Source organism: Procambarus clarkii, chromosome 48 (genome assembly GCF_040958095.1).
Source record: "Procambarus clarkii isolate CNS0578487 chromosome 48, FALCON_Pclarkii_2.0, whole genome shotgun sequence".
Lineage (NCBI taxonomy): Eukaryota > Metazoa > Arthropoda > Malacostraca > Decapoda > Cambaridae > Procambarus > Procambarus clarkii.
In genome coordinates, this window is record NC_091197.1 from 10,532,881 (window position 1) to 10,560,582 (window position 27,702).

Below are 27,702 nucleotides of genomic sequence, written 5' to 3' on the forward strand. Positions count from 1 at the left end.
ATGTAAATTGGTGAAAACTGCGGTTGGTCAGATTTTGCTCAAATTGTCCTAGTTTCCAAAATAAGAGATCTTTCGGAAAAATGACGAGCGTTATTTTTTTAGCGGAATTCTTGGTGATTGCACATATTGGGAATTGTAAATTACGAGTTTGTTTTACCGAAAATATACAAATTAGTGAAAACTGAAAGGTCATAAGTGCAAATGAGGATATATTTGACACGCCCCCGACTTCCTGTCCTCGTCGAGGTCACAAATGTGTTGGTGGCCCTATCTTGAAATGGTTTTGGGGCTTAGCGTCCCAGCGGCCCAGTCCTTGACCAGGCCTCCTTTTTGTTACACATTCCCAGAAAGCCCGTAGCCGCCGGGTTAACTCCCAGGTGCATATTGTAAATGTGTGGCCACGTTTGTGGTAAAAAATAATAATAAAAAAAAAAAAAAGTGCATATTTACTGCTAGGTGAACAGGAGCATCAGGGTGAAAGAAACTGCCCATGTGTTTCCTCCACCGGGGATCGAACCTGAACCTTAGGACTACGAATCCTGAGAGTTGTCCACTCAAAAAAAAAAAATGAAATAAGCAGGCAACCAAAGAAAGCGTAAAGTTTTTAACTACAGCAACCAAAGCGACTATCCGACGCCATCACAACAACAGTCATCGCCCACCGCCGGCCTTCAGATTTTCTCTGCATCACCACTAGTGCAGGCACCTGGAGGGAAACCTTTCACGCAAACTGCACGTATCATACAGAGGAAGGAATACATCTAATTCTCACCGCCAAGCATCAAGTCTAATTCTAATTAAACTATTTAGGCCTTTCCTAACCATAAATATTGGCGTCAGTGACTGTCTCCCAACATCATCACTCGTGGAGTAATCGCGAGGAAAAACCCTAATGCAAAATACACGCATGATAGACATGAATAGATCCCAAGAAACTTGTTACTTTTGCCCCTAAACAACAACAGTATTAGCAACACAAAAGAGTCTTGCCTAACCATTGACATTGACCTGTGAGCCTACAATACCACTTGTGCACCCATTGGAGGGAGGACATCTACACACACACACACACACTAATCTTAAAAGATATGATGGTGGCATTGAGCCTGAGAGGATGTGCGAGGCAGGTGAGGGCCCTGCAGGGAAGGCTAGTCAGGAGTGAGGCCCAGTGGGGGGGCCTCGTCAGCAACATGGCACCACTAGCGGCGACTGTAATGGTGCCACGGAGGCGGTTGGTCACTTCCCTACACTGTGAGTTCTACCAGATAAAACTGGGGGTTGCTTTTTCTATATTAAATATCTGCCAAACAAAACGTAACAGTATTAGTAATATTTTTGTAGCTTCTAAATTTCTTCGTTTAAATAATAGAACCTTTTGTAGGTACTGTAGTAAGTGATGCCTTGTACTCATTTATTTAGTAAAACTATTGCAGTGCAACTAGAGACATAGTAACTGTAACATGCCAGAGCGAGAGTTGTTAGTTTAGAAGTGACGATGATCCTTGGCATACTGAAAAGTATTAGAAACTGCAACCACGTTTTTATTTTAAATAAAATATAGTGGAAACATAGCATAAATGGAGTTGAGTTTTAGTGGGAAAGCTGTTGTAAGTGAAGTGCCCCAGGTCTGTTCTGTCCTCTTCACATGTACAGTATATATATGATTAAGATAAAGGACTGAACAGCATTATTTCTAATTTGCAAATACTGCAAAAATAAGGTTGGAAATAAATTCAGAAGACTTAAATTTGTGAAGGAGCATCTTTACAACTGCTCTCTACTTCCGATCCTCCAACTTGGGATGATGCCTTTCTGTCCCAAACATTGGGCATAGAATATGCCTCTGCCACGGTGCCTTCATGGTTGGCTTCTGGGACCAGGGAGGGAGCCCATGGAGGGTCCTTGGGTGCCCTACAACCCTTCTTGGACATTAGCTCCTTTTGGGGAGGGTTGTGATAATCCCCTGTGTTTGGGGAGGTTCAAGTTGATTATGATAATGATTGACTTGATAATGGTCCAGGATGCACTGAAACGTTGTCACCTCATCTGGTGTGTGTGTGGTTTGGTTATCATATCTTCAGCTACGTTATTGTGACTCGTCGTCTGCATTTGTTTACATTATTTGGGGGGTTCTATGGCATTCTTGAGACTGCAGGTCTCAGATGCAGCCAGCAGTGATTTACTGTACAGTATTTGACTCGCTGATCTGCTGCCTCAGTGATTGCATAAATTAATAACTTAATATATAAATGCCATGGATCTCTGCATCTCTGTGAGGGGGGGGGGTCCAGGTCCTAGCACTGGGTCCCCAGTGGGGGTGTATAACTCCGATTTAGTTGTCATGACTGATGGCACCTACATTGGCGATAATAGTTTTAGGGAGCTAACAAGGTTTACCCAGAAATTGACTTTTCATTACATTCAATAGTTTTTTTCACACTAAAACAAGTTAACTATACAGCCTTTATTAATGCCATACTTTCATCTCCAGCTTCCCAAGGTCTCACAGAAGAGCAGACAGCTATCCAGCAGATGGCAGCAAATTTTGCTAGAAATGAAATGCTGCCTAACATGGCAATGTGGGATGAAAAGGTCAGGAAGCTGTGCATTGTAATTACTGATATTGCATAATGTATTTTGGTTATAATTCTAAATTATTTAATTGCTATTTATTTTTAGGGCTTGAGTGCCTTATAAAATTATTTTTTATGGGAGGGTTCCTCACCAGGCCCTTTGAATCATATATGCTTATTGGGGACCTTTACCATAATCTTGGCCCTTCAGTAGAGCTAAGACGGGTCAAAATAGATGGGAAGAGCATCTGAGGGTCAAAATAAAAAAATCTACAAGATTTATTATCTATGCACAAGACAAGCTTATATTTTGTATAACATAATACTGTATAAATTTCAATTATCTTTTACTGATTTTGTGTGCGTATTCTGCATTAATGTCAGATTTTCTGCACAAACACTGTTTTAATATATACTGGTAGTTTAAAACTTAATCTCATTTTAAATTTTATTTTGTGTTTTAACAGGAGATGTTTCCAGTAGACACAATGCGAGCAGCTGCTGCCCTTGGGTTTGGGGCTATATATGCCAGTGAGGAGTTTGGTGGTACAGGACTGAGTCGTCTCGATGCCTCTATTATATTTGAAGCTCTCTCACAGGGATGTACCTCCACCACAGCATACATCAGTATTCACAAGTAGGGTAACATGAAAAGTGAACTAGAGTATATAATTAGTTTTGTCAGGGACAAGCAGCCTGTTTATATATATATTTGATAATAATTATTATAATTTTTCATTGTGTCGGGTGACAGGCAGCCAGTGTCATACACGGTAGGCTTATATTGAGGTCGTCCCCCACCCAGGTCGAATTACTGACCCTGCCCAGGATGCAACCCCACAACAAGCTGACTAATTCCTGAGTACCTACTTACTGCTAGGTGAACAGACTCATTACGTGAAAGGAAATGCACCCAACTATTTGTCCCGCCCGGGATTCGAACTCAGAGTTATAATTTTCCCAACTATTCCCACTGTGAATAGTTGCCCAGTAATCTTCTGAGTACTGTACTGTATTCCCATTGTAAAGTATAAAAATACTGTTCAGAATGTACCACCTACCTTCTGGCTTTTACCATGGTAGTTTGTAAGTCATCAGTAAAGCTGACTCAATTTGGTGTTTCTCTACATTGTCAACACTTTGTTCTGTCTTAAACCTTATTCATTGATGATTTTTAAGTATGCTTAAGGGAATAAGAAAGCTCTTCATACTTTTATGTACATTAAATTTTGGTTTTAATAATTATTATTTATAACATACTGTACCAGAAATCTTATACTTTCAGCATGTGTGCATGGATGATTGATGAATTTGGAAATAAATCTCAGCGAGAGCACTGGATACCTCGGCTAGCTTCAATGGAAAAGTTTGCTTCATATTGTCTAACAGAACCCGGTGCAGGTTCCGATGCCGGCTCCCTCTCAACAGCTGCAAGAAGAGATGGAGAAGACCTTGTTCTTAATGGTTCGAAGGTGAGGCTGGCATATACTAAATTGTCAGCAAATGTATTTTTCTTTTCACTTTAGGCTTTTGTTTCTTTTATGAAATCTCAAAATGTTAGATGAAATGTGCAGTAATATTGCACTATCACACAATGATGTTCTTTGTCCATAATATCTCTTATAAAATCATTAATGTAAAATTTAAAAAATTATATTAAAGAGTTTTATCTATTGCATTGTCGGCAATATTTCTGGTAGGGGGCCTCCCTTTGTTATCTCGCCGAGCTGCACACTGGTACACCTGTCAAACCTCCAGTATCATACCAGGCTCTAAAAATTTATGAGTACCTACCAGAGACCAGTACCAGAATATGGGCCACCTAAAAGAGGGAGAGGAAAGTCTGGGGAGGTAGGGGTTGCGTCTAAGACCACAACAATAACCAAGAGAAAAGTCTACCTGAAAGGTAAAATGTACCGAAACAAACAACTAATTGGATCATATTTGCAACATCAATCCTAACCTATGTAAACAATTATTAATTGAACCACAATATTTGCTTGTAGCATATTTGGAATTGACCAAGTCCACTTTCAGACTTCATCCTAGATATCTCAGGCCAGGAGTGGATTCATTAATTAATTCTTGTTGTAACTACTGCATTTTTTTCACAAATATTGTTGCAAATAGTGACATATTCCATCTTCTTCAGCCCAAAGGCTGTCAAATGAATGTCATGTTCAATACTAGTGTTTCACTGACTTTGGAGGTGTTGCCACCCCATGCAACAGACACCCATGTCTGTCAGTGATTCAGTCATTCATGAGTGAGAGGAAGATTTGACTTGTGTGACTGGATTGCCTTGTCACACTCAGCTATTTCATGAGGTATCCCAGAAGGAAGACCTCATAGTTTTCACTTTTTATTTTAATCCAAATTTAGAGTTTACAAAATATCCATAGAATGCATTCTTGAATCTTTCAACATGCATGTTGTTGTAAGTGTACTTCATGCACATGTTATATTATGGTTTTAGTATTTCACATAGCCTCAATATGTATTTCATATGCCACGTGGTTTGACTCTGGTGATACATAACCGTAACTCTGGCAGGGGGTGACAAAATCCAATATGAAGGCTAACATTCACCACTACGAGTTATCAGAGCACTACTTAGCAATCATTTTTCATCTTGCGAGTGCTGGGGGGGGATATTTTGAGTCCTTAAGAATGTTTTGTATGGGGAGTTCTCGGTGCTAGATTGAATGTTCTCCAGTGCTTCCTAGTACCAATAAGATGCTGTAGAGATTTGTTGAAACTGACCCTGCATTGTTGGTGCAGTGTGTAGCTCTGTCTTGACTTTGTCCTGTCCATAGGAAGCAATGAAAGGTAATGCACAAAGCTTATTTTATTATTTTTTAAATTGAACACCAATAAGCTTAATGTTGCAACTGAATGAAGATGTTCTTTCATGATAGGCATTCATTAGTGGCGGAGGTGATGCAGACGTTTACCTGGTGATGTGCCGCACAGGAAGTGAGGGGCCCAAAGGAATCTCGTGTGTGCTTGTGGAAAAGGGAACACCAGGTAAAGTTTGCTTGCTTTTATTACTATATTGACACTTTATAAAATGCTCATCACCACTGCCATTGCCTTAAATGTCATTTTTATCATCATTATCAATCATTACTATTATACATCAGCATCAATATCAATCAATATCATCATTAACCCTTTGCAGATGTTATTTTCCATATCTAACTACCCCAGTAGGATTGAGTTTTTTAGATATACTGTACTGTATTGGAAAAATTACTATTTAATATAAGGAAGGGCCACTTTCTGGTGGGCCCCTTTGCAGCTTCTTTAGATACATGCCTAGCTATCCGACATACAGTACTTAAGAACTGCACCAGGATCCATTGCTTCACGAGCATCTGTCGGGGACCTGGACCAGGTCTGTGGCAGTTATTAACTGAGCTGAAGTATTTGTCTGTCACTTGTGCTCCCTGCCAGGTGGTAACACACTTAGAACACCAAACCCTCCAAGCCTCAATATTAGCCCTCAAAGAGCAGATATATATCAAAATTGTCACCACACCTATATACCAATTTTTTTTTATGTAATGAAACCTTTCTGGGTGAGCTTCAGTGGCTTCCTGAAGCTGTCTTGTTGAGATTACTCCCATCTACTAGGTCTCAGCAGTCGCAGAGTTCTGTTTGGCCTACTGCAGACCAAAGTCAGGACCTGGTCCCCTCATTAGGCTCAGAGAGTGAGTGACATTCTGTCACCCCAGAATGCTTTATTGACTTTCTGGATAGTTTCCTGGTGAGGTGGCCAGAAAACTGGTTCTTTCACAGTTTACAGGGTTAAAATTCCTGGTGAGCTGGTAGTAGTCCCAACTGGTTCTGTTCCAGGTTCGACCTTTGCTGGGCCTCATGAGAGATTCTTGGTCAGTTTCACTTTCCCTTCCTCTGGCGACTTTCCTTTGGCAGCAGCACCACTGTCTGCTGGTGTTGAGGCAGCCCCAGGTGATTCAATGGTTTCTTGACAGGTTGTGCAGGAGCCTGAACTTTGCATGCATGGTTTTCCTGCTGGGCAGAGTGTGACTAGAGGGTTGTTCTGGTATCTCCAGTTCTGCTCCTTTCACCGTCATTGCAACTGCTGGGTGCCAGCTACATCATTGCCGGCCACCTCTTCGGGCTTTTTGGGATTCAATTCCGTCGCCTGCCTACGCCCCCTCTCACTTGATGTCTTTACGGGCACCTTGGCTCTGGGCTGGGGGTTTAATGACCACGCTCTCCAAACCGCTCAGGGTCGTTGCTTGCTCTAAGTAAGATTCGGATTCCTCTGGGCTCCATGCACCAGCTTTATTTGAGTTGTTCTCCTGTGGTTCATTGTCTGGATGACTGTCGATAATGGTCATTCTCAGTTCATGGCCGTTGGTTTCTTTTTGTCTTGTTCCCTGCAGTGCTTCCTCCTCCCTAGTGATTGTCGTTTCTTCTTTCTCTGTGGGTAGTTAGCTTCAGAGAGCCTCAGAAAAGCAGCATTGAATGTAATGAAACGCTAATTTCTGGGTGAGCCCCGGAGGCTCCCTGACATCCTTCCTTCCCCAGTGGGCCGGGATGGTTTCCATCATCATAAAAATCTATGATGGAGGCAACCGGCTGGCCCGGCCTGCCTCCCTCTTCACCCCAAATGAAACGGGGAGGTGGTGTGTTCTAGTGCACACTAGTTTCACAAATTTTCAATAGTTTGTGTATGTTGTTGGGGGAGTTCTTTTTGGCAGTTTTGAGACTGCGGTCTCGTTCTAACCATGCAGTGGTCTGTTTTGTTTTGCTGATTTTCTGGGTGCTCTCCCTGGCGCTGGCAGACGTGAATACCTTTAAATGTACGGTGTTCATAGTGCTGCCACTCTCTGAGCCTCTCTAGATGGGGGCCAGGTTGTGGCTCGTGGTCCCCGATGGGCCAATAAGAACTCGGCGACTGATGGCACTGAATCAGTGTAATCGCTTTAGGGAGCCTCATGGGGCTACCCCCAGAAAAGTAATGAGTAATGTAAAGTACAATGTAATATTTACATCTGCATGTAAATTTGTTCCTGACACAGCTCAAATCCAATCCTTTGCTACTTTTCTGTCTGGTAATGGCGTCCAGAAATAAATTCAGACACTGGTGGGAAAAAACAAATTGTAATTTCATAAAAGTCAAAGGCTACTGGTACATGATTACCTTATTGTACAGTAAGCAATTAAGAATTTTAACTTTGTTAACACCTTTACACACATACAGATGTATGTGAGTGTGTGGAAATGGTGAGTGTGTGTGAGAGGAAGCATGGAGCAAGTGTGAGTCATGCATTGAATACAGCATATAATGGACAAAGCTGGGTGGAAGCAGTTTATAAAGAGGGCATGAATGCAATTGAGTATATTGTACAATATGCAAAAAGTCATCTGAGATGTGGGGCTGTTTTATTTGGTATAATTTGTAACTTTTACTTTAAATGATGGAAACGTTGTGTTCTTAGCAGCTCTAAAGAATGCCACAATAATTAAGTGTTTGAATTAAAATTTATAATAATAACATTAATGAAACAGTAATACAGTATGGAAATTTAATATTTGCAGGCCTCAGCTTTGGCAAAAAGGAAAAAAAAGTTGGGTGGAATTCACAGCCAACGCGGATGGTGATCTTAGAGGATTGTCGTGTGCCAGTTGCAAATATTATTGGGAATGAAGGCCAGGGTTTCAACATAGCCATGAAGGGCCTTAATGGAGGCCGCATCAATATAGGTAAGTTATTCTTGTGTGATTCGATAACGATCTTTATGAGTTTAAGAAATGGATTTTAAAAAAGAAAGATTTTAAATATATGATGATGTTCTACAAGATAAAATAAAATGTAGATTTATTTATTCCACATTAGTTTTGCTATACAGTACTGTATATATTTTGATTAGAGAGAGACAGATAATGCAACCCGTTCTCGCAAATTTAATAAGTCAATATTGACTTATTAAATATGTGCATAGGTGACATACTTAACATAATAGTTTCCCTTGAAAAGCTTCATAGAAAACACCGACCTTACCTAACCTACTTAGTAGGTTTAGATAAGCATCTTATTGCTTCGTAATTACAATTATTACCTAACCTATACCTATAATAGGTTAAGTAACAATTGTAATTACGAAGCTATAAGATGCTTATTTTAACATACTAAGTAGGTTAGGTAAGGTCGGTGTTTTCTATGAAGCTTTTCAAGGGAAACTATTATGTTTAGTATGTCACCTATGCACGCAACTAATAAGTCAATATTGACTTATTAAATTTGCGAGAACGGGTTGCATAATGTGGGTTGATCCCTCCATGTCTTATACTTTTCTGTATTTTTATATTCAATTTACCTGTTCAGATATAAGTATTTTACCATTTTATTAAAGAAAATAAGAATATATATATATAAATAATTTGCTGGTGATAAGTTGCTTAATTATGACTTTCATGAACTTATTTGTTTTTGCAATTATTGTTTATGTAGTAAAACAATATTAAATGATGTTTCTCTCCATTTTACTTGTTTTTTCATAAACATTAATAAATATCAAGTACTTGTGACTTCATTAATTATACACCCAGACCAGTTTGCAACTCTATTTCCTGATACAGTACTGCCAAGCCTTAACCAATCACATGAGGCCTCTGAGACCCACCCTTGGCTACTGAGAGCCAGGTAGGCAAGGAATTTGAGAATCAGTAAGAACAGGTGCTACTGCTTGAAGGACATTAGGACGAAGGACTCGCGGTAAACAAGTTAAACGATCATTGGTGTGGAAATAAACACACTGTGATACACCTAACTGCCACCAGATGGCAGCCCAGGTCACCCTGGGTCTGGGCCAGCCTGCCACCTCATTCACTGAGGTGGCAGGCTGGTGTTATTAGCTGCACATCTCTCTGACTGGGCCAATTACCTGCTTCATGCTTTCAGTGTTGGTGCTGGCTGCCTTCCCCAACAATGGGGAACCATTTAAATCTTAGTTTCTGCAGAGGTCAGTCCTTTGTTATTGTTCATTTATATGTATCTCATATAGGCCACCAACTTTGCCTGTGCCTAAACTTCATATTACAGTCTAGTTGGGGACATGGTTATTTTCCCTGGGGTCAGATTGAGTTTCTTCTAAAATCATCTTACTTCTTGGATATTGGATGTAACTTTTTCCCCAATGCAGGGCTTGTTGACGGGAAGAAACAGACATTTGACAGTGTCCTTGTATACCCATCATACCTGGTCCTGATCCTAGTGCATATTGAGCCGTCATGCTTTAGCCGAGGGTGCATGCATGCATAATTCTTATCTGTGGTTGCATATGCCCTCTTTCTTTGAGGGTTACAGGTAGAACTTCATTGTTTGTTTAGCGGAGATGCTTGCCTAGTGCCTGGCATGCCTGTGTCAGATGAGTAGCAATTGTTCCCCCATCTGAGGACCAACCAGGCTGTAGTGGATAATATGTGGGCTTGCGGGCTGCTCCAAATAACAGCCTGTTGGACCAAGTTATCACAAGTCGTGGAGTAGAAGAACTCCCAGAACCCTCTCCAGGTATCCCTGTTGGGTTTCTATCATGTAAATCTTGTCAGCCAGGTTACAACTTTGCCTTCTGATTCTGTACCTGATAATGCAGTCTAGAGTTTTTCAGGGTGTGATTTTATTTTTTAGACTCCACTGGCCATTCCTGTTGCCTTCATCTTGCAATCTGTTAGGTTTAGGGGTCCTGTTCACCCTTGGGTGTCTTGTCGATTGTCAGTACTGAGCTTCTGTCTTAACAAAGTTGCCTTCTTAGGCCCATTAATCTGCAACTGCTTTATATGACTTGGTTTGATAGTATAGGATCTTGCATCCTGTCATGGATACCTTTGCAAAGCTTCTGCTGGATTTTTTTGCCACTTCCAATTCAACGGCTTCTGTTCTTCTGGTGGATAACCAATTTGGCTGGCTTCTATTTGTTTGGTTTTCAGGGCCTCCTTCGTCAATTTGTTTCTAAATGAGTGTCTCTTAGAGGCCTGGTGCAATTGACTAAGGCTTTGTAGTGCTTAAGCTCAGGAAGTTACTGAAGATCTGGCAGGAAAGAGCGTTGATGTAATGATATATTTGATTTTTCAACCAGCTTTATTATGAATGGCAATGAAGGTGCATTTGGGATATTAGGGATTTGGGATATTTGGGATATTTCCACACACTGCAACTTGCCAATACAGTATATGGTAACTCCGAGCCAACCAGATTTGACAGAAATTAGTTGAAAGTTTGATCGCATGATAATAAGGGGCGACACTTTGATGCTAGTATATTAACTGTTATAACCCATTATAACAACTGTTAAAATTGAAACTGCATCTTGGGTTTGTTTTCATTTCTTGCATTATATGCCCTCACTAAAAGGGGCAAGTTTAGTTTAGTTCATTTATTATGCACCCTATACCCATCCTGTGGGCAGTAATGAAGAGGGTTACAGAGAAGGCAGTGAGATTCTCCTGTACTAATAACAATGCAAAATATGTGTGTGGACTGTTTGCCATCCATCATAATGTGATAATTTTCATCCTTTAGGAAGATAGATTATCTCCTGTGTTTTCATGTTCCTTGTCTTGCATGAATAATATGATTTTGGATAACTTCTTGTATTCTGTACAAGTTCTGTCTCTTTGGTTGATCTGATTTCCTGTGTGGATGCATACAAGATTTGTTTTTAGACATTTTAAGCTATTCTTTGTTATGCATGTGGTAGAATAGTTGATGTAGCTAACAAATTTTTATTATTTGTTTAACCCATTAAACACCTTAACAAATTTGGCGAGTTCAGTATAGGAGGTAATCGTAGATATCAATTAGAGCAGTGTAGGGGTTAATGGTTATGAAGGCACTCCAGCAAAGTGGAGAGGCCTAGTCCTAATTCTGTAATACATAACCTTATATGATAATATTTATATAAGCCTGAAAATGACTTTTTCCTTAATAAAAAATAAATCCAATGATTACAAATATTTTAAAAGATACAACTAATGCTTTGAAAAATTTTCCAGCTTCCTGCTCATTAGGGGCAGCACAAGCAAGTATACAAGCTGCAGTTGACCATGTCAAAGTTCGAAAGCAGTTTGGGAAACCTCTCTCAAGTTTTCAGGTTTGATATGTATTCTTTGATAAGTTTCCACTTATATTTCTGCAAGCTTTCTTTATCCCTTGCATGCATGCACTTGTTCACTTTTTGGAGAAGCCCCATGGCGGCTCCCTATAGTTATCTTGCTGAAATTATTCCATACTACAACTAACATCAGTTGCAGGAATTCTGTTTGGCCTAATGGGGACCAGATCCAAAACCTGGCTCCCGTCAGAGGCGCAGAGAGCAAATAACATTGTATCATTTCACTGGGAAAGCATCCAGAAAGTCAGTGATGTTTTATAGACACTGGCTGGATTCGCAAGAATCACAACCTAGAAACTGCCAAACAACTCTCCAAACGATTGAATGAAAATAAAGCAGTTCCCTCGAAACTAGCTCGAACCCTTTTGTATCAATCACCTCTGCCAGGCAGCCAGGAGCTCGGTTCTCTGCCAGCTTGCCATTCAGTTCTGTCACTGATGTCTTGCCAAGTGCATCGCAGTAGTTCTCCATGGTCATCATCTTTCACAGTAGATCCCATTGCTCCTAAGCCATGTGACAACCAGTCTTAAGATTTGTCTTGTATATCATTTGCCTGTATATTGTTCCATTATAATATAAGCTTTATGTGCATGTTTCTTATCTGATGTTCTTGTGTGGACTTAGCTTTTTATACCCTCACTCCCTTTCCAGCCTGTTGTCGTTGTGAGGGGGGCTTGGTGGGCGGCTGCCGGGGTGTGATGCTCCATGGGGGCAGTCCTCTGTTCTTTTGAAGCCTTATACTCCTGCTGCCATCTTTACATTTACAAATTGTGCTGGATGGCTTTTTTCCTCTTATGTTTTTTTTTCCCCTCCCCCCTCTTTTTCTTTCTGATTGTCACTTCCAACTGACTTTTTTACTTTTTTTATTATTTCTTTCCAATTTCTTCTGTTTTGATGCTGGGTGTTTAGGGACACCCGGCATCAAAAGGCTTTTTGATGCCGGGTGCAAAGACGCATGACTGAGGCTTTTACCCTTCCTAGTTCTAAAACACCTTTTTCTTGCTCACTTTTCTTCACACTCCAGCTCCATCTCCATCTTCCCCAATGGATCTAAGTCTGCTGGCAGTGTAGGCTACTTCGTTGTGTTTCCTGACTGCACCTATATATGTCGCCTGCCTCCAGAGACTAGCATTTTCACGGCTTAACTTGTCGTGCATATCCTTGTTGAACGTTCTGACTTCCAGGATGTGCGTGCATCTTGCTTCCCAACTGTCCCTTGTGGTCACCTGACCCTCAGTATTGTCCTTGGTGAATTGGATGCCTATGATGTTGTTCGCCTTATGCGCTTTTGTTCTTGTATTTGCATCCTTAGTGATATTTAGTGCCTTTTGAATATCCCGCACTTTTGACGGTGCTACATAGCCTCCCGGCTTGGTGCCTTCTTTTGATAATTACTTACTTGGCTTTTGTGCTTCAAACTGCATGCATCCAGTGGTTACTTCCCTGAACTAGTCAATTAAACAATTCCAATCATGGATTGATTCATGCAAATTTGTGGTATGTGAATCAGTTTTTGAAAGAAATAATATTGACTCTTCATTTATCAAAAGTAGTGAATTAAATAATGTTATAAGTCCAGGATTATATAAATTAGATAGCTTTGTAATTGGTAAGATTTGTGATAGGTATAAAATTATGTAAAGGATAATTGTATGTGTAGAACATTCCATGAATTATGACATACCCTGTTAATCATCCCACCTTCATGTCATTTCCATTATTATGGATCTTCATCTACTTGGGTGTAGTGGGATATATACAGTACAGTAATCCCAAACTCATGTCTTCTGTTTATATTCTTTGATGTGTTGAAATACAAGAACATTAGGCATTTTCATTTCATTTTCCCAGTGGATACTTGTGCATAACCGAATCATGTGTGTTTTGTGATTATTTTTGCAAATAAAAGATGTAGTACAGTTTAATGCTTGGTCTTTGCATTTCAGAACAGTCAGTTTCGCCTGGCAGAGATGTCAACTGAACTAGTAGCTTCACGTTTGTTGGTCCGGAATGCTGCGCAAGCCCTGCAAGATGACCATCCAGATGCTGTTGTCCTCTGCTCCATGGCAAAATATTACACTACAGAAAAATGCTTTAATGTAAGCACAATAGTGAATCTCTATAGAGTAGACTAGTTGGACTGGACCTCTTCCATCTCACCAAGGTTCCAGACTGCCAAGGTCTTAGCCAATTTTGTTAACACTAATGGTAAACACATCTTGAGCATACTGTATACAGTGTATATATACAAAATATAAACAATGCAGTTTAAATGTACTGTACTGAATATTATAAGAGAAAAAATTATGAGACAATTTTTAGGAAATTTTAAAACTTTTCCGAGCTGTTTTATCAATAACTTCCTAGAACGTAGGCAATAGTACCGTAGGACCTCTTAATTAACACTTTCACTCGGTGATTACTCAATGTTGAGTCGTCCGTTTAGTAGATGGACTTCCAGCCACGACGCAATGCTGCGTCGTCAAGCACTTTAAGGCGCTATGCAGGGATTAAGCAAATTACATTTTAAATGTTACACCATTTTGGATTAACACATGTTCAGTGAATATTATGGAAACACTGTAATGTGTTTATAATTTATAATATTTGCAGATAATCAATGAGGCACTTCAACTTCATGGAGGGTATGGTTACCTGAAAGACTACAGTGTCCAGCAGTACTTAAGGGATTCGCGTGTTCACATGATTTTAGAAGGAACCAACGAAGTCATGCGGATTCTAATTGCACGTCATGTTCTTGCTGATTGAGATTTGTGTAAATACTGTAGTGAAAGATGTAGTGATATTACTACTTTTCTAGTTATAATTTCAGGTAATGTTAAATCATCATTAACTGTGAAAACATATATTGTATATATGAAGTATATATCACAGGTAGGAATCTGTTTGTAGATATGTACCTCCAAATCCTGTTATATGATTGCATAGTATTACTACAGACCAGAAAGAATTGCAATGTGTGGTGCAAAAGTCTGTATATTTTTCTCACTCTTGCTGTTTATAAAGCTAGGTTAAGTGAATGAATAAATAAATAAATGAGAAGTAAAGGATGTAATCAAGTGCCATTTGAGGATAGGAAAGCCAGGAAGTTGGATGGCCATAGTGAATGTGTGAGGCCAAAGGATTTAATATGGATTGCACACAATATATTAAGGAACAGGCTAGGTGGAAGCAATCTGTAAGTGTGAATGAATGTTATTGTATATGACTGCACTGCACACCTGGTCTTGTAAAGCAATATTGTACTACTGTAAATGACTGACATAAGACAAGTATCACCTCACTTCAAGCATAGTATGAATGATATAATGAGCGATATCAAGATATCTACAAATATAACATTTTGCAAATTTACTCATTTTCCTCCATACCAATGCCTTGCCATGAATGAAAATGCTCAATGTAATTTACAATTTATACAATAATTATTACCTGAGGTTTTAAAGCACTGAGTATACTTCCAATACAACAGCTACTTTAATGTTATATAAATATTACCTTCTGTGATTGATATTATCAAAGTAAAAAAAAATGTATATTTTTTACTCGTATTTTTTTCTTTAATTTAAAGTATGCAAGTAAATTAAGCGCAGAAATAAATCTCAAATATTTAATAAACCTGACTTTCATATCTGCCACAATGCATTTACAAAATTAAATTATAATGATCCTTTATATTTAATAAGAAACATTCAGCCTTTACAGTATCACACAACTAGAGTTAAAACATCTCTCGTATATTTTTTTTTTTTAAGATTTTCTACTGTTTATATTCTTAATATTCATCTTCACACTCAAAAGATAATGGTTTGTAGACAAGAGTCAGCACTATCACCGCTCCACAAAGTCCTCTGGTTACAGTCCTTCCCGTCTTGAATCTTCTAACCAGATTTTCATTACACTAACCACTGTTTTCAAACCTCTCAAATTCCAATTTTTTATTTTTAATCACACACATGCCAAGTATTTAACACCTAGACAGCAGTTATCATATGTTGATTTAGTCATACTGTAGTCACATAACGATTTAAACAATTATTATCTGGGTTTTACATGTATGATTGAAATAAGGATATAATAGCTAATACAGTATCCTTATTTAAGGATGTAATGGAGTTTACCTTGACCCATGAAGAAATCCTGCTATCATTTCATGGATATGTTACTAGGTTAATGAAGTCATTGTATAAAATTCCATCATTACATGTATTCCAATTATGTTTATATGGTTTTCACAAATGTGTATGGTTGTAATGGAGTATACCTGGTAAACCAACCATCAATTGAACCATTATCATGTGTTACGTGTACTAGGAGCCGGGTGGCATTGGTGGCTTACGCCTTTGTTTCAATCTATAATCTCACCCATATGGTACCAATTAGTCCATATGTCATGGCCCAAAGCCCACCACCATTGTACATTATGTTCATATGATTTTCACTATATTGTTGTAATGAAGTATACCAGGTACACCAATGATGACCAAACAAGAAAATGTAGATATGTTGTCATTTCTCCATTTTGTGGTGTGGTTTGGTCATCATATCCTCAGCCACATTATTGTGACTCATTGTGTGCAGGTAAACCAATCATTACTTGAAACATTATCATGTGTTGTGTGAATTACAGCATGTAATTTATCAAATATTTCAACACACATACTCTTGTAAATAAAAACATTGTGTAATTTGTTTAGTGTATTATTTCATATAAAGATGTACAAACTGCATACTGATATGCATCTCCTTCTACAGAAATTAATTTTAATTACAAATTGCTGCCCAGTTTAAATTGGTCCCTACATTTAATTCAAACACTAGTTGCCTAACAATAGATTGCAGTGATTAATAGCAGTCTGATGGCTTAGGCTATTGCACATTTCCATGTTTCAACTATGCAAATCCAATATCAGCCAGCTATGGATGATTCTTAGGCAAACACGTGTGATTTTGAAAACACACCTACCTTCACGAGTAATTTTACTAATACCATCTCGAACTTCATAGATCCAGTAACTGAAAATATAAATCAAAGTTAGTATATAAATTACATGGCAGAAAAAAAAAATATTTTGAGCTCCTAGTTACAATTCTGTTAAAACACTAGTTACAAATAATGTTAGACAACTACTGTACACCTACTTTATCCCAAAGGCTAAATAAGTTGCCCGAAATGCAATGCATACTAGTGGCTTTAGGTATTGTATGTACTACCTCTATCTTTAAATCAATCAGAATGTTTGTACTGTAACTGCAACTGTGTATGTACTTTTCCTAAATAAATTATTATTATTATTAGTCAAAAGAAAACTACAGTACATTGCTGAATAAAACTAAATATCAAATAATATCAGGAACTCTTCAAATATAATGGCTTAGCACTTTCTTTTCATTATTACTTACTACAAATATTTTATAGCAACATGCTAAAATATGAGATGGTGAATACTGTACTGTATTTAAAAATCCAGCACTGACTGATATAAAATGCCTCTTTCTGATGAGGTCCCCTCTGTACTTCTCTAAGGTCCCCATCTGGAATGTTCCAAATATAGATACAACACTAGGCTCTAATGAATCACAAGCACCTACTGTTGACCAGGACTAGAATCTGGCTCTGGCAACAGGAGAGTGGGAATACGAGATAACCACAAAACAGGAAAACCACCAGAAAAGTAGGGTGCATGAAAATAAGCAACTGTTAGGACAAAGCTGATTACAACTACTGTATGTACACACTCGTTTTCTAGATACAACCATTAGTTAGCTCTACTCCCCCATCACCAAATGGCAGCCCCAGTGACCCGAGAGTCCCAGACAGCTACACCAGTCACTTTTGCATCACCCAAGCAAGGCTCCTTTTAACACCATGTTAAGACGGGAACAGCGAGGTACAGAGGGGGGACCCACTAAAGAGGTATTTAATTAAACGACCATAGGGGAGAGGTGTAGAAGTCCCAGAAAACAGAGCTCAAACAACCATCCAGGACCAAGTGACCATCGAAGTTGGTAGCACACCAGGCAGCTCACAAGATGAACTTAAAAAAAAAAAATCAGGAGTGTGAAATTATTTCATATGTCCTGTAATAAGTGTAATGCACACACATTGTTCGAGTTCCACCAATTAAAAATATCGCATCGGCTCCGAGTGTTTACTCTCGTGCTTGAGATGTTTCTTTATAATAAACACTTGGTCCATATTTCTGATTTAAAGTACAGTACAGTAATGTACATATACAGTATTGCAAGGAAGTAAAGGATGGGGTTCGATAGATTGTACTCCAGTGTATGGATTAGAAGCTCATGCCCTTACAAGGGCGACCTGGGCAATGCTTGGTACCAAATCCAGTAAGAGATATACTATAGAAGAGATTGATTGGAAATGGTAGTCATTATGAAATGCATGAACTTCCAACATCATTTTATTCCTTGCTAAGCTATTGTACTGCTGGGAGGTGCCTGATTGAGTGGCCAAAACATGGGTCATTGTGATCCCCTCACCATCATCACCTGACCAGATTACCACTTCTACCTGCACCTTCCCTTCCTGTCCCACTAGGTATAACATTTTTGTATTGTATATATTCACTATCAGACTAAGAAACTTTTAAATACCCACAATCTTGTACGCCAAACCTGCATCAAATTTTAGTTTATCGTTTGAACAAAATTACAGTTCAGAACAGTATAATAATTACAGAACAGTAAATGTTTTAATTTACAATATGTAGTACTATTGTAAATTAAAAGGCAACACATAGTACTATTGCAAAACAAATTTTAAACCACTTTACCAACTGTGCAAGAATTTTCTCCAGGTGTTCTATGGTGACCATGTCTGCTCCCTCCTGCTTGGCCTGATGCGCTGCTCGTGTTGCACCTTCTGTTGCTACCAGCCGCATTATCTGAGCCATTATACATTATTACTGTATTATTATTATTATTATTATTACTACTACTACTACTACTAATGGTTTGTACATTTTCACTGACATTTCAGCCATAACATGGGTCACACTAGGGTCACACTAGACCCAAAAGGCAAACATCAAAATATGTAATGGAGGTGTATGGAGACCAATTTGGGGAAATATTAAAATTACACCAACTAGCAACAAAATGAATCACTGCCATTACATTTTTAGCAAAATATCCACAACAGTACTCCCACCACTTTATGACCAGATACAGTGCTCTCTGCAATTTGTCATGAGAAAATATGCTAAACAGTCACTCCATCTTAACAGGAGGTCCCCATTATACCAACACTCGTCCATCCGAACAGCCTCCCAAGTCCCCGGTTTTGTGTGTCAATCCTCTAATATACTGTAATTACCCAAGTGTATTTACAGGATGAGAGTTATGCTTGTGGTGTCCCATCTTCCCAGCACTGCTTGATACCTGCTTGATGAGGGTTCTGGGAGTTCTTCTACTCCCCAAGACCGGCTCGAGGCCAGGCTTGACTTGTGAGAGTTTGGTCCACCAGGCTGTTGCTTGGAGCGGCCCGCAGGCCCACATACCCACCACACCCCAATTGGTTCGGCACTCCTTGGAGAAAACTATCTAGTTTTCTCTTGAAGATGTCCACTGTCATAACGCATTGAAACTAGTGACAGTTTTGGCCTCCACCACCTTCTCACTTAACTTGTTCCAACCATCTACCACTCTGTTTTTCTACTACTTTTGTTCTAATATTTTTTAAGCACCCTTGTTCCTTTAGCTTGAATCTGTGAACTCTTTATTCTTGAAGTTTCCAGTTTCAGGAATTCCTCTTTGTCAATTTGGTTGATTCCTGTTATTATTTAGCAAGGGTGATCATATAACCTCTTTTTCTTCTATATTCTAGCTTTGGCATATTTAACACTTTCAGCCTGGCTTTGTTACTCTTGTTTTTCAGTTCCGGAAGCCATTTTGTATCATGCTTCTGCACCTTTTGCAGTTTAATGATGTGATGCTTAGGATATGGGCACCATGCAACTGCTGCATATTGCAATTTTGGTCTCACAAAAGTTATGAATAGTTTCTTTCGTATTTCACCATGTAATTAAATGCGATTCTGAAGTTGGAAAGTGATGCATGTGCTCTGCACACAATGACCTTTATGTGTTCCTCTGGTGATAGTCTATCCAAAATCTCCCCTAGATCTCTTTCTATGTTAGAGTTCTTTAATGCCTTTCCACTTGTAAGTTGAGTGTGGTCTATTTTCACCTGTTTCACATTTCATAACATGGCATATATTCACATTTAATTCCATTTGCCACATGATGTTTGACATACTTATTTTTATCTAGGTCCATTTGAAGGGCATGATAATCTAGGTTTCCTATCTTCCCTAGTAGTTTAGCATCATCAGCAAACATGTTCATATAATTCTGAATTCCTTCTGGTAGATCATTTATGTAGACGATGAAAATTACTGGTGCAAGAAATGAATCCTGTCGTACTACGCTAGTAACACTCTTCCAGTAAGATACATTGCCTCTAATTACTGCCCTCATCTTTCTGTCAGTTAAAAAAAAAATTCATCCATGTCAGCAGTAGTCTCCCTGTCAACTCTCCAGCATGTTCCAGTTTTCAAAACAACCATTTGTGTAGGACTCTGTCAAAAGTATTTTTTTAGGTTCAGATAGACAAAGTCAACCCAACCATCCCTTTACTGTAGAATCTCTGTGGCTCCTTACCTTGAGGTGCTTCCGGGGCTTCGCGTCCTCGCGGCCCGGTCGTCGACCAGGCCTCCTGGTTGCTGGACTGATCAACCAGGCTGTTGGACGTGGCTGCTCGCAGCCTGCCGTATGAGTCTCAGCCTGGTTGATCAGGTATCCTTTGGAGGTGCTTATCCAGTTCTCTCTTGAACACTGTGAGGGGATTGCCAGTTATGCCCCTTATGTGTAGCGGAAGCGTGTTGAACAGTCTCGGGCCTCTAATGTTGATAGAGTTCTCTCTCAGAGTACCTGTTGCACCTCCGCTTTTCAACGGGGGTATTCTGCACATCCTGCCATGTCTTCTGGTCTCATGTGATGTTATTTCTGTGTGCAGGTTTGGGACCAGCCCCTCTAATATTTTCCATGTGTAAATTATTAGGTATCTCTCCCGCCTGCGCTCAAGGGAGTACAGATTTAGGCTCTTAAATCGGTCCCAATAGTTTAGATGTTTTACTGAGTTGATTCTAGCGTAAAGGATCTCTGCACGCTCTCCAGGTCAGCAATTTCTCCAGCTTTGAAAGGGGCTGTCATTGTGCAGCAGTACTCCACTCTAGAGAGCACAAGCGTTTTGAAAAGTATCATCATCGGTATAGCATCTCTAGTGTGAAAAGTTCTTGTTATCCAACCTGTCATTTTTCTTGCAGTTGTGACAGCTACTTTATTGTGTTCTTTAAAGGTAAGGTCTTCCGACATGAGTACACCCAGATCCTTTACATTGCCTTTTCGTTCTATATTCTATCATAAAAACTAAGTAGATTTGTTACACAGGATCTTCCAGTTCAAAAACTACACTGTCTGTCTATTATTATGTCATTACTCTCCAGGTGTTCTACCCATATGGTTTTAGCTAGTTTTTCTAGTGTTGTGACTATCACGCCTTGTGTCTGGGCACCTGACAGCTGGGTGGACAGCGCTTCGGATTCGTAGTCCTGAGGTTCCGGGTTCGATCCCCGGTGGAGGCAAATGAGCAAAATGTTTCTTTCACCCTGATGCCCCTGTTACCTAGTAGTAAATAGGTACCTGGAAGTTAGACAGCTGCTACAGGCTGCTTCCTGGGGGTGTGTAACAAAAAAAAAAAAAAAAAAAAAAAGAGAGGCCTGGTCGAGGACCGGGCCTTGGGGACACTAAGCCCCGAAATCATCTCAAAATTACTTCAAGATAACCACTGTTAATGATATGGGTCTATAATTTAAAGGGTCTTCTTGGCTACCATTTTTTAGACTGGAACTATGTTTACCTATTTCTAAACATTTGCTAAGAATTCTGTAGAGAAAGATGTCTGGAATGTCAGTTGAAGTGGAATGAATCCACTCTGGGTGTGGTCCAGGCATGCACCTCCAACACTTCTCTTCAAATGCACAAAGAAATCACATTAACGTGATGTATCAGTGAGAAAATCAGTAGGAGCCATGAGGAGGATTTGAACCTAAACGCTGAGTACTCCCGAGCACACATGGTGTAGTAGTCCAAGGCGTATGCTTGGGGGTACTGTACTGTACTCTACCCACAGCATAGATTCAAAACCTCCTTATGGCCCCCTACTGATTTTCTCAAAAAGCTAATCTTCTTTACTCTCAAGTTTTTAACTGACCAAGATAATGTTACATGTAACTTTTGGCACAATTAGTATGAATAGTAGACTACTTGTGTTGTTGTTTTCAACAACAACACGAGCCAGAATCAAAACATGCACAAAAAGCTACAAAGAGCAAATGACCTCCACAGGACAAGCAAGTTCATATCACCAGCACTTAGCTTGAAGCTTTTGAACAAATCCACAAGGGCCATGACGAGGATTCGAACCTGCGTCCGAGAACATCCCAGACACTGCCTTAATCGGCTGAGCTACGACATGGTATACGAATTGCAACTAGAAATTCTACTGAATTTACTTGGATCCTGCAGCCTCTCCGAGGCACAAACCAGGGTTTTACACAACCCCCTCCCCACCCCCATGCACTCGAGCTATGTCAATAGGCCGTTCTCCCTATTGGGCGAGTTCTCCCAAGTAAGGGCGAAGAGGGAGAATGGCCTATTGACATAGCCTGAGTGCATGGGGGGAGTTGTGTGAAACCCTAGTTTGTGCATCGGAGAGGCTGCAGGATCCAGTAAGTTCAGTAGAACTTTGGTTTCAACTCCATTTGACCATGTCGTAGCTCAGTCGATTAAGGCAGCGTCTGGGATGCTCTCGGACGCAGGTTCGAATCCTCGTCACGGCCTTTGTGGATTTGTTCATTTGATGCATCACACAATTGGGATTTCTGTGTGTATTGAAGCTTTTGGGCTTGCCCATGAGCTGGCATGACTGGAAGCACTACAAGTTGGTGCAGTGACACTACCATCATGAGCAGAAATGACTTGAGGAGCTGGGGCTAGGCTGCCTGGTAGTGGTAATTGGTACTAACGAGTTTCATGCTCGTTTGAGTGAATCCATTGTTTTGTGTGACTCGTTTGTAGTAGTTTGGCAGTTTCCGAGGCTTCATTTTCTGTAAACCCTCTAGTTGTCTGTAAAATGGCTCTGACTGGAGACTTTTTCTGTTTGGTGAGGTGGCAGATTGTCACCTGTTCTCTGCTCCTCTGGGAGAGGGCCAGGTTCAGGCTCTGGTCCCTGATAAGCCAAACAAAACTAGTTTTGGCTGATGTGACCTTTCAGTAAGAAGCCATCTCAGAAAGATAGCTTCAGGGAACCACAAGGGGCTCCCCCTAGAAATACTGCAATGTCATCTTTTCTGTGTTTATAGCGCTAGTGTTTCTAGTGTGGCGAAAAAATAGATTGGAAAGTTAATTGACAAGCAAACCATATGTGGCAAGAAGTCACATATAATAAATGGGAACAGTTTACATACAATGAACAAATCCACAAGGGCCGTGACGAGGGTTCGAACCTACGTCCGAGAGGATCCCAGACGCTGCCTTAATCGACTGAACTACGACATGGCAAAAGAATTGCAACCGGGAAATCATCCCGATTTACATGGGGGAATTGCGTAAAACCCTGGTCTGTGTTTCGGAGAGACTGTAGGAACCGTTGGTAAATCGGGACGATTTCCAGGTTGCAATTCTTTTACCATGTCGTAGTTCAGTCGATTAAGGCAGCATCTGGGAGCCTCTTGGACGTAGGTTCGAACCCTGTTAACGGCCGTTGTTGTGATTTCTGTGTGTAGTTTACATACAATATTATAAAGTATACCTTACCTCTGCAACCAACTTGGTGGCATCTGCATTGATACGTGTCTTGTTGTTTTCAAAGTGTGGCTTCATGAATTCTTGAATCAGCTTCTGAAAGGCAGTACATTTATGTAAGACAGTTAATACTTAACACTTAAAGTGTGGCTACTATTATTCTGTACATTGATCCACAGGGTAGTGCTGTTATATAATTTTAGTTATTTTTATCTGTTTTCATAAAAATGATGAAAATATGGTTATACTACTTGTACATCTACATGGATGTAATGGAGTTAACCTAAACCCCATATATTGTATTGTATTTCATTTTCCTTGTATACTATTTGATTATGTTATCACATACCAGCAGCCTGCAACCATTGTATCACAATTTGCCTTATACACCAGTATTTGAATCTATTCCTGGATGACATCCAGGTAAAATAACACCAAAGTAGGTTGCAAGACTTTCTTTGAGCCATGTCAGAAACAAATGTGCAATATAGATGTATATCACCAGTGACTTGGTTCCTGACTCGATAGGGGATCCCGAGTTCTATCCCTGGGCAAGACAGAAATGGTTGGTGTTATGACCAGGGTGGTCTTGGATAGTGGAACATGGTATATTGCAGATAAAAAGTACTTTTTGAGTCCGTGAGCAGTTGAACCTACAATGCTGCCAGATGTATGACTGATTAAACCAGCCATGTAAGAGCCTGGCTGGTTTTGAGATGTTGGCGAGTGAATTGCAGTTCCAATTAGTGAATTATGAATTTGTAATCCCCATGGCGCAGTGGTAAAGCACTCATCCACCGGCACTTCACATGCACTTTGGCCTGGGTTTGTATCCTGGCTGGGGAGGATTGACTGGGTGCCAATCCTTAACTGTAGCCTCTGTTCACCCAACAGTGAAAGGGTACCTTGTTGTTAAACAATTTGGCAGGTTATATTCTGGGGAAAATATGGATTAAGGACCTGCTCAAAATGCTGTGTGTGTGTGTGTGTGCTAGTGGCTTTACAAAAATGTAAGAACTTCCCCAATATTAGTACTTAATACATATCTTTACCAGTGTAATCACCTCTTGTCAATTTATATTGTAGTTATTTGTTGATATAAAACCTTGCTACAATGTACCTTTTCATCTTGCCTGATATGTTAGATTAAAGACCTGCCTGAAATGCTGTGTTAGTGGCTTTGTAAGAATGTACAAATACCAATCTTAGGTAATCTCACCAACCCATCGTACATTCTTGTGAATAAATTATTATTATTATTATTGTGATTATTGAACCTGTAAAATTACTCAGATTTTTTTGTGCCTAGTGTGGGGGCACAATATACTGTATGACCATTTCTCCATAGCCACTGTCTAAGGGTTAAAATCCACCTGGAAAAAATCATTAGGGCAAATAGGAGACCTTTGACAAGCCACCGGCTTCCTGTCCTTACTGAGGACGCTAGTGTGTGGCCCTCAGGTAAATTCAGATAGCTTAGGTTAGGCTGTATTAAGCCTGGTTAGGTTGCATAAAGTAGGAACCATGTGACTTTTATCTGCCTGTATGGGCCGGTTACGGTCACTTCGTACCATAGAGTTTGCCAATAGATTTTAAAACCTACCTATCTTTACTCAACCCAACCAGACCTAACACTGCCTAACCTAATGATATAAATGGGTTTGACAATTGGAAAACAAGTTTTGTCGAAACACCTTGCGTACGTTTTTACAATACAATCTTCTTATGTCCTATGTGTATTTAGAATAAAAACCCACACTTGAGTATTTGTGAAATTTACATAAGGAATATACATAAAATCTTTTGCACTCTCCTGAGTGCTTTGTCAAGGTCTGAGTGTGTGATTAGGCCAAGACTTACATCTCAACGTCTAACGGTTAGACGTTACACACAGAAATCACAATAGCGTGACGTATCAAATGAACAAATCCACAAGGGCCGTGACAAGGATTCGAACCTACGTCCGAGAGCATCCCAGACGCTGCCTTAATCGACCGAGATACGACACGGTATAAGAATTGCAGCCAGAAATATTACTGAATTTACTTGGATCCTGCAGCCTCTCCGAGACACAAACCAGGATTTTACACAACTCCCCCCATGCACTCGAGCTATGTCAATAGGCCGTTCTACCTCTTCACCCTTACTTCATTACACACAGAAATTACAATAGTGTGATGTATTAAAAGAACAAATCCACAAAGGCCCTTGCGGATTTGTCCACAAATACAACAAACAAATTTTTGTTGTGTTCATTTAGGGAACAAACAAATTGTATATATTACCTATATATGTATAGGTAAATTATGGTTACAGTATTTGTCTAGGGATTTTGGGTTATACGTAGTGTGAAGACAACATCTGGAAATTGTTATATAATAAACATTTATAATCACCATAACACGAGGGTAAACAAAAGGTTAATTTGAATATTTGCGCGAATATGATTAACGTAATGCTTACCTCAGAGAACTTCATGGTCAACACCTCTCCCGTGATACTATGCCACCTTAGATGCTAATTATTTTGTTGCAACAATTAATATATAACTACGTGAATATTAGAGTAATAATAGAGTACTGAGAGAGCAGGAGCACAGTACAGGTCCGTCCTACGCCTGGCAACACCCTCCTCTCCTAACAATGCGCAGAACAATCTGTCACCTCTATGATTTTGCGTCTGGAATGTTATTATTATTTGTGTTGTTCATTTATGATGTAACAATATATGCATTAAATTTTGTAACTAGCTCATCAAGACTGTACCTTGCTTAGCTAAATGAATCGTTGGGGTTCAGTAACTTGAGCCCATTATATGTGCCTCTGTAATTACCGCCCAGTTATAATGGGTATGGGGTGCATAATAAATGAACTAAACAAACATATATTTTATATAATATGATTTGATCAATATTATTATATTGCGTTACGGTTTACGCAACCGAAATGCCCCCATATTAGTCATTTGGTACACAAGACGGTTCGCTCACATTTATTTTTTAGAATTTTATACCTAAAAGAGGTACCAGCTCTGGTGCAGGTGTAGGGACCCATAGCCTCGGAGAAGAAAATAAAGAGTACTCAGAGAAGACCTTGTGGATCCTCACTGAACACTTTGATATTTTCTTCTCCTACCACCCCTATTCTTTTGGTATGTGTTATGGTTCGGAACATATATATATCTAACTTTATTTGAAAATGTCATTACACAAAAAGGGTTACAACATGGTTACATGCAGGGTACAAGGCTACTTGTCACAAGTTGTATAGCTCCTCCAGCTCCTCAGATGGCGGGCAGGAACCATGGATGCAGTGAGCATTTCCTCTCTGGATCGCCGCACTAAGGTGCTGAAAGAGAAAACTGGCAGCTCTAGGGTCTCTAGTTGTTTCAATTAGCTTGGACCCCAGCTCCTTCAAAAAACTAGCAGCACTTTTACCCCAGGCACCAAGTGTCTCTGAGGCAATGGGGACAAAATTGTAGTGGTGCTCAAGGTCTCTGTATTTACGTAACTTGGCCGCTACCCGGTGATTAGCAGCACCTCCTGCTTGTGTAGCACTGAAGTCATCATAGGTGTTGGCTAAAGTTGAAACGCAAGTGTAGTTCCACACCAACTGTCTACCTTTCTTCCAGGGATTCGCCGTGATTCCGTCTGGGTGACCGACAGGCTCATCAGAGTTGCGGGACATTAGGTAACGGGGCTCTCTCTCGCTCTCTCTGCTGGACAACCGGCTGCGGTAAGGCTTCTCTAAATAATAGTGAGTACATTGTAGCAAAATTTTAAGAATATTAATAGGTACATTCCTGTCTCGTTTCTGGCTCCAGGCTGCTCGTAATTTGGTTGATGAGAAACGGCTTGTCTCCTGGTGGGTGTTATTAATACCTCGTGAATCACTTGAAAAAACAATTCCAATGGTAAGTGAGATTGCTGCAGACTATCATTTGTAGTACGTGGAATTTCTTGGAAACATATATTGATGTAAATAGTGCTTGTGGGATTATTAGGAACTTTTGTTTGCAATACAATTTCTTGGAATTTCTTGGAAATTTCTAGCCGCAACATTATTGCTAATATGGTTGCTA

The 27,702-nt window shown here is 39.8% G+C and overlaps 2 protein-coding genes across 3 annotated transcripts; one reads left to right on the forward strand and one right to left on the reverse strand.

The window, feature by feature from the left end:
• Positions 1 to 336: 336 nt before the first annotated feature.
• On the forward strand, positions 337 to 16,467 carry LOC123764764 (isobutyryl-CoA dehydrogenase, mitochondrial). Its single transcript, XM_045752869.2, has 9 exons — positions 337 to 1,251; positions 2,492 to 2,592; positions 3,041 to 3,210; positions 3,859 to 4,045; positions 5,492 to 5,600; positions 8,145 to 8,309; positions 11,598 to 11,695; positions 13,663 to 13,815; positions 14,330 to 16,467. The coding sequence occupies exons 1-9, from the start codon at positions 1,089 to 1,091 to the stop codon at positions 14,483 to 14,485; spliced, it is 1,302 nt and encodes a 433-aa protein (XP_045608825.1). The 5' UTR covers positions 337 to 1,088; the 3' UTR covers positions 14,486 to 16,467.
• LOC123764766 (centromere protein X) lies at positions 3,782 to 26,275 on the reverse strand. Of its 2 annotated transcripts, XM_045752874.2 has the most exons (5): positions 26,086 to 26,275; positions 23,635 to 23,718; positions 18,532 to 18,642; positions 16,704 to 16,753; positions 3,782 to 4,001 (listed from the first exon to the last, which is right to left on the reverse strand). In XM_045752874.2, the coding sequence occupies exons 1-4, from the start codon at positions 26,098 to 26,100 to the stop codon at positions 16,739 to 16,741; spliced, it is 225 nt and encodes a 74-aa protein (XP_045608830.1). In that variant the 5' UTR covers positions 26,101 to 26,275; the 3' UTR covers positions 3,782 to 4,001; positions 16,704 to 16,738. The 2 variants fall into 2 exon arrangements, with proteins under 2 accessions (XP_045608830.1, XP_045608829.1); XM_045752873.2 differs by lacking the exon at positions 3,782 to 4,001 and having other exon boundaries at positions 15,334 to 16,753; positions 26,086 to 26,274.
• Positions 26,276 to 27,702: the final 1,427 nt, after the last annotated feature.